Source organism: Martes martes (genome assembly GCF_963455335.1).
Source record: "Martes martes genome assembly, chromosome: 8".
NCBI lineage: Eukaryota > Metazoa > Chordata > Mammalia > Carnivora > Mustelidae > Martes > Martes martes.
Window position 1 is genome coordinate 125,625,112 of NC_137895.1, and position 7,771 is coordinate 125,632,882.

General features: G+C 42.8%; 1 protein-coding gene across 1 annotated transcript in view; it reads left to right on the forward strand.

Annotated features, from left to right (window-relative positions):
* The window catches only part of ARMC3 (armadillo repeat containing 3), a gene marked incomplete at both ends in the record, with an annotated part of 41,102 nt that extends 34,879 nt beyond the window's left edge, over positions 1-6,223 (forward strand). Inside the window, 2 exons of the mRNA XM_080810296.1 lie at positions 779-941; positions 6,014-6,223. Coding sequence (XP_080666422.1) covers positions 779-941; positions 6,014-6,223 — 373 coding nt within the window. The remainder of the gene's footprint in view (positions 1-778; positions 942-6,013) is intronic.
* Between the last annotated feature and the right edge of the window lie 1,548 nt (positions 6,224-7,771).

Sequence of the window (7,771 nt, forward strand, 5' to 3'; positions counted from 1 at the left end):
CTCTCTCCCCACCCCTTTCTGGTTTTCACCATTGTTCTTCTTTGCTTGATCCTATGGACAGCAAGAGGAAATTCTTTCTTAAAATTTGCAATTCTGCCTCTACTCCAAGGTGCAGGAGCCTTCAACAGAGGATTTTTGGAGGTGTGTGTACTAACTTCTGCTGGAAGAGCTTCCAATGAGGAGGAAACCCCTAGGCAAAGCACACCACCCAACTTAATTAGTTTTCCTTCTGCCCCCTTCCTCTCTCCTCTCACTTCAGTGTTACATAAATGCCTCTAAATCAAAAAAATAAGACAATTTAAAAGGAAAACACTTCTAGGACTTGAAAATATTTGGGAATCTAATGGGAAAATTTCCAGTGTGTTTTTATTATCCCTGTGTTCAAATTCCTTAAAAGCAGGACCATATGTTAGTACAATGCCTTGGATTTCAGATTGAAAAGTTTGAAAATATTTTTCAAGAGCGAGCTAGAACTTTAAGACTGCTCTGATACAAATTTAGTATGATATTGATTTGTATCTTGCTGTAAATATTGAAATTAGCATTTATTTCTTCCTTTGTGTTGAATGAAATAGTTAGAATTTCAGTTTACACATGATAGTTTGAAGACAATAGGCATAATGTTAACACACTTACAGTAAGTTTAAAAAATAAAGCCAGTAATAAAAGTCAGAGGAAATATAGTTTTTGCACATACAGTTATACATACAGTTATACTCAAAGTATCCAAAGTGAGATATTAAACTTGATTAATTTGATCTCAATGTAATTGAAACAGGTATGTGGCAGAAAAAATGGGTGGTAAAGTTTCAAAAGAGAAACTACATGATTTCAGCTGGGAACTTCACATAAGTGAACTAAAATTTCAACTTAAATCCAATGTTGTACCAATTGGACTGATCAAACAAGGAATCTTCTACCATCGAGCTTTGCTTTTCAAGGTACTTAAGATGTTTTGCTTCATTTGCCAGTAGGTAAAACTGTTTGTCTTTATCATGATGGTGTGAGCCAGCGGCTAACATTTAACTGGCTAATAGTAACCCTATCGTTTAGAGTTACTTCTATTTGAGATATATATGTATGTGTATATTTGCTAGGCTATCAGAAGCATATTCATTCAACGTTTATTATACATCTACTATAGCCAAGGGCTCTTCTAAGATCTGGGAATATAGAGATATGAAATTGGTAGCCCTTACACCAGGTACCTAAGGAAACTTGTGGATTCTAAGGAGATATCAGGGAAAGTTTCAGGGGAGGAAGTGATATGCAGCCTGAATATTAGAGGCTACGTAGAAATTCAGCAGGTAAAGAAGGAAGACAAGAGCATTCTAAACAAAGCAAACATTTTATACAAAATAACAGGAATGAGAGCCCCTGGTCCATTGGAGGAATGCAGAGTAGTTTGTCTGGATGTAGGAGGAGTTGGGTGAGGCTAACGGGCAGATGACAGAGCACAATGGGAGTTTGCACTTGACCCTAAAATCTGTGAGAGCCACTGAATGTGGTTAAGGGGAAACATGATTTTGAAACACCATTCAGGCAACAGAATGGGGAATCGATTAGAGCAAGGGCAGGACTGGAGACAGGAAGACCAACTGGGAAGATCATTGGCTCAAGAACTCCGGATGACCTTTACTAACGCCATAGTTGTGAGGGCGTGAAAGAAGGTGTGAGTTTACAGGGAGATTTAAGAGATACAACTGAAAACAGTTGGTGTCTGCCTGGGTGTGGTATGAGGGATTGTATGAGAAGAACAAAGTGATTTTCAGGTCCTGGGCGGGGCAACTGGTAATGATGGCATTAGTCACTGAGATGCGGACACTCAAGAAGGATCAGATTCAAGAAAGAAGTAGGTGGTTTTGTCCTCTATTGTCTCAAGTATCTGGAATATAATAGGAGCTGCAAAAATGGTTTCTGAACTATAGACTGAATGTAAAGATTCCTACCCCCTCCCAAATACCTACAAACCTCTTTACATCCATGTGTATCTTGTTTCCAGTTCTCGGCTAATTCGATCTCTAATCCAAATGCCAGCCTTCCCTCTTTTCTTGGATTTCTTGCTTTATCGAATTTTCTCCTATCTTCAATCTTTCTCTCTATTAGCTGTTTTTCCTTGAAAATCTAAAGTTAAGTCTATATTACTTAAAGAGGAAATAGAAATCTTTTCTCATCATAGCTACAACTACTCCCAAAGCTCCTATTACCATCACCACCATCATTTTGAACTACGTGTCAAGCACTTGATAAATGCAATTGTGAAAGTCTTGGAAATGCCAAAGGCTGAAATTACTACCCTTGTTTGAAAGACAAACTGAACTCTAAGAGGGAACTTACCCAAGGTCTACCAGAGGCCCAGCTGGAACCCGAACCCGTGCCTATCTGAATCAAACCTACCACATTGCTTCTATCTGTAGATAATTCTCATTCTGGGTCAAAATTCAGAGTCATCTCAGCACCTTGTCATTCCTTAGCTTCCTTAGTTTTTCTCCTCAGCCCACTGAAGCCTGGCCTTGGCTTCCTCTCAGAACGGACCCCAGGAATCTATCGTCTGTCTTATTTGATATGTCAGAGAATTTGTCACTGGTCCTTCTTGTCCCTTGACACCACTCTCTTTAGTCTTTTGAACTCTCTTTCCACCTCATCTCAGTCACCTTTGGTGACCTCTTTTCCTCAACCCCTCTTCAATGTGGGGGTCCCTCATGGTTCCACCCCAGACCTTCTCTTTTCTCACTTTATGTATTTCCTACAGTGAGGTCCTCCGGTCACATGGCCTTACATACAAACTGCCAAAGGCACCCAGATTCTTTCCTCTGTCCCACAAACCTCTCCTGATTCCTAATCTATGTGTCTGTGCACAGTGGGCTGCACCCTAGTGTCTCACAGGCACTGTATTATTGCGCTCATGCTACCCTCACAAAATCCCATACTCTGGGGGGTTTAATCAGTAAACACTTTTTTCTCACAATTGCTGAGGCTGGGAAGTCAAAGATCAAGCTGCCAGCAGAGTCAGCATCTGGTGAGGACCCTCTTCCTGGTTTGCAGCGGCCACTTTCTGCCTGTGTCCTCACATCCCAGACAGACAGGAGGCTCTGATCTCTTCCTCCTCTTACAAGAGCATTAATCCCGCAGTGGGGGCTTCATGTTCATGACCTCCTCTGAACCTGACTACCTAAAGGATCCATCTCCCAATACCACCCCACTGGGGAATCCAGGTTTCAGCATATGTGTTTGGGGTGGGGAGGAGCACGAATATTCAGTCCACCTCATTATGCCAGAGTGAACCTATTACCCTCACACCTGTGTGGAGTCACACAGTTCAATAGCCGGGTCTTGCCCACCCCGGACATTCTGACCGCCGATACCAATGATAAAATCTTATCCTTCCATCCTCCTAAATCATTCACTCCTATGAATACTCTTCATCCTCCTATTTTATTCTAGTTTGCTGCCTCCTTTTTGGCTTTGCTTTCCCCCTTTGGCAGCCTAGATGAATTATCCTTGGACCTTATAACTGGCTCACTAACTTCCCTCACTTTCTTGACCCCATCGGTCCTCCCCACTACTTTGCCAGTCCCCCCAGGCCCAGTCGGATTGCTTGCCCTTTCCACTGTGATGCTCGGGCTTTGGAACTTGACAGTGGGGAATGCCACAGCCAAGTCAGCATCCCCAAATCACATGGACAGTCATGTAGCCAGGCCACTCTTTTCTAGCCCCTGGTCACAAGTTTTCCTTTTTCTCCTCAGCAGCTCTGCCCTACACCTGCCTGTCCTTCTACTAACACTTTTATCTCTGCCTCTTTCTTAGAGCAGACGACCTTGTTTCCCCCTTCCCAGAGAAGATGGAGACTTTCAACTGGGAACTCATTCAACTCAGTGGGAGGCAGGATCACCCTGAGCTTAGGAATGCGGACTCTGGGGACAGATTCCCTGGCTTCCACATTAGGTTGCCACTTATGGTGACCTTCCTCAGGAAATTGATCTGGCCTCAGTTTTACTCTCCATAAAATGGGAAATGCTATCTAAAATGGGAAATCATTATCTATTTTACAGGATTATTTTGATGATTTAAAGTGCCTTGACATGGAGTTAAGGGAACAATAAATATTATTTCAGAAAACATGTTTATTTTCAACTCTCTACCCACTAGACAATGAGTGTAAGAGGATCCGAGTACTAGTTCCAATGAGGGGAGGGGTGGCAGGCCCGGGGGTAGGGGGGCAGTTTTATACACCCAGCCAGTCTCCGACATCAGCTAGCTCAATGCAACTCAATTCCGACACTACCTGCCTAGAGACAGTGTCAGACCCTGCAGGTTATGGGCTCGGTTCTGCAACACTGTCCCGTCCCCACCACACACACTTCAGCCAACCGGTCCCAAGCCCCAGCTGTCATCTGTGCTTCTGACCAGCCGGCTATAGATTGGAGGTTCCCAAGAACACAGCCCCCTCAGGGCTGATTAATTTGCTAGAGAGACTCACAGAACTCAGAAACATTTGGATGACTAGATCGCCAGTTTATCATAAAAGGATATAACTCGAGAATAGCCAAATGGAAGAGATGCATGGATAAAGGAATGGGGAGAAGGCTTGGAGCCTCGGTGCCCCTCTCCAGGTGCGCCACACTCCCCGGATCTCCACATGGTCGCCAGCCCAGAAACTCTCCAAACCCTTGCCTTTTCAGGGAAGCTTCATTTCATAGGCATGATTGAGGAAATCATTGCCACTGGTGGCTGATTCAACCTGCAACCCCTCTCCCCTCCCCAGAGGTTGGGGTGGGACTGAATGTTGTAACCCTCCCATCCTAAGATTGGTTCCCCTGCCAAACAGCCCCCATCCTTAAGTACGGTCCAGAAGTCACCTCATAAACATAAAGACACTTTTATGGTTCTCATCGCTTAGGAGATCCCAAGGATTTAGGATGCCAGAAATGGGACAAAGACCAAACATGTATTTCTTATTATAAATGACGATACCACAGAACGCCATCCATTTGGATACTGTTGTATTGGAGGTGACTGTCTATCAGGCAGGCTCAGACTAGAGAGGATGGAAGGCTCTAAGAGGGACAACCATGTCTTACTCGTCTTGGTCTACCCAAAAAAGTCTACCTGGTGTAGTCAATACATAGTAAATAATCAATAAATCACGTTACTATATACATGGATTATTAAAACCACACAATTCTTGCCTTCTACTACTGGGAACCCTTTTTGAGCCCCCCCTCTGTGCAGCATTCATAACTCTAAGCACTTGACATGCATTTGTCCCCTTCACCTCCGCAAACACCCCACTAGGAAGGAGGCTCTTCTGTTGTTCTCATCTCCCAGATCAAGAAATGGAAGCACAGGGAGGCTGAGTCATTTGCCCAAGTTGACAACAACTAGAAAGTGGCTAAGACGCTACGATGTGGCTAAGAAGTTTCCAGATTATTTTAAAGATACTTTTTAGAATAACCTCAAAATCAGGGCCAACTGAAGAGAGCACTTCCAAGGGACATAAGCCACCCCAGAGGCAGTGGCAGCAGGGACCCCAAGAAGGACCGGCCCACGGCGCACGGCACCGTCCCCATCACACAGAATAAATCAGCAAGGAAAAGGTCCCCACCAATTTGATTCCTCCATTCAATCCCACTGCATATCACACCCACAGAGCAGCCTAGAAACATAGAAAGATTGATAGGTGCGGTAGCGCTGAAAGCCCGTGGAATAGCTTTTCTCCAATGACGTTATCAATCTTGTGCTGATACAATGCAGTGTAACTGCCTGAAAAATGTCACTTCCCAGCAGGACCTACACAGAGATTTTGAGTCTACAGGATCTCGGGGAACAAGGGAACTTATCACACTGTATTCGCTCCTATCACAATATCCCACATTTTTTTCAGCCTCCTTTCTAAGCCCTTCTTTGCAAGAGTTGTACGTTTCACCTTCAACAAGGTGGGTTTTCCGGCTAAGGATTTTTCCCCGCCCCTCTCCCTCCTCACTTTTGGTTGCTCTTGTGTTTTCTCCCACAGGCGCTGGCTGATAAAATTGGCATCGGCTGCTCTCTGGTTCGTGGGGAGTATGGCAGAGCTTGGAATGAAGTTAAGTTGATGAATGAAAGTCGTAAGGGACTGATTGGGGCTCTCCCTCCCCCTGAGGTGTATATCGTTGATCTCATGTTCCATCCAGGCGGGTTGATGAAGTTAAAAAGTAAAGAAGCAGATCTTTACAGATATCTCTAAGCTACCAAAAGAACAAAAAGGGGTTCACACAAGAAATGTATTATATACACTTCCTATGAAGTTCACCGATTGATTTTATTTCTTTAAATAAAAGTATTAGAAATGTTCTCTCTGTGTAGAAACGAGGACGCTTGGATTGAACTTGGCGGTGGTTCTGATTTCAGGCTCTTGGCGGGAGTTCAGTCTGGTTAGATCCTATTACGCACACTGACCCTCATGTAAAGTTTATTATTGTCAAAATTAATCCATCCCACTATTTCCTGAGGAGCCTCTGCCCTTTGGGAACCTTGTGGTAAAACACCCAGCTGCTGACCGCTGTTCCCGGGACAATACCATGGCCTCATGCCTGTCATGCCCAGAAGCTTCAGGAACACTAGGTTAAATAAATTCAGTAGTATTTTATGTCTTCAGTCACTAAGACTGACTAAGTGACTAAGTCACTAAGACTATGTCTTGTCTCACTAAGTCAGAGTATTGATAGTTCGAATATCTATAGATCAATTTTAGTATTACTAATTCTAAAAATTTTTTGTTCCCACGGTAAAAAATGTATTATTAAGAAAATCACCTAATATACGTCACTGAACTAAAAATCTTTCTAAAACCTATTCCCATAAACTGTGTTTGTCTTTTGTCCTGTCTGTGTTTTACTTAAATATATACCTCCAGTTAAAAACAATTCTGGGGACGCCTGGGTGGCTCAGTGGGTTAAAGCCTCTGCCTTCGGCTCGGGTCATGATCCCGGGGTCCTGGGATCGAGCCCCGAGTCGGGCTCTCTGCTCCGTGGGGAGCCTCCTTTCCCCTCTCTCTCTGCCTGCCTCTCTGCCTACTTGTGATCTCTGTCAAATAAATAAATAAAATTAAAAAAAATTTTTGATTTGCTTTTACACATTTTCATGCTGGGCCATGAAATGAGTTGTTTGCATTTGTGTAGCCTAAAAATCCTTTTTTGGAAAATTTTAGATAAGGAAAGAGAGTAAATCTTTGTGAGAAATTGTGTTTTGAGTATGGAGAGCGAAACAGGGAACAAACACACATTTAAAAAGATAAATAAAAACTAGTAATATGATGACTGTCATAAAGTACATATATCCTAGCCTGACTTTAAATCTAAAGTTTACTGTAATCATTTTACTAGAAGGTTTTTAAAAGTCAGCTTGGTTTTAGAAATGAAGGCTGAGATGATTCCGTATGAACCCATGTATAACTTCAAAGAATTTGTATTTCCTTATTTCAAAATAAAGTTCTTTATATCAAATGGTGTGGTAATTATATTTATCATGCAATTTCGTGAACCGGGCATGGATTATAGGATGCAAACCCGTCTAAGCATTTTCAAGTCTGTTTTGATCCAGAACACATTTAAAGTGGATTACAAAGATATGTAAGATGTAACAAGATAAAAATAAATGAAAAACAGGCGTAAGTGTTGGAAAGCAAGTTCAACAAGGCCAGGAATAAGCTTAGAATTCAAATGCATCCATGAAAATCCCATGCATTTGTTAGCAGTGGGTGAAAATTTGACGCTAAGCTCTCTAGCAGACAAGG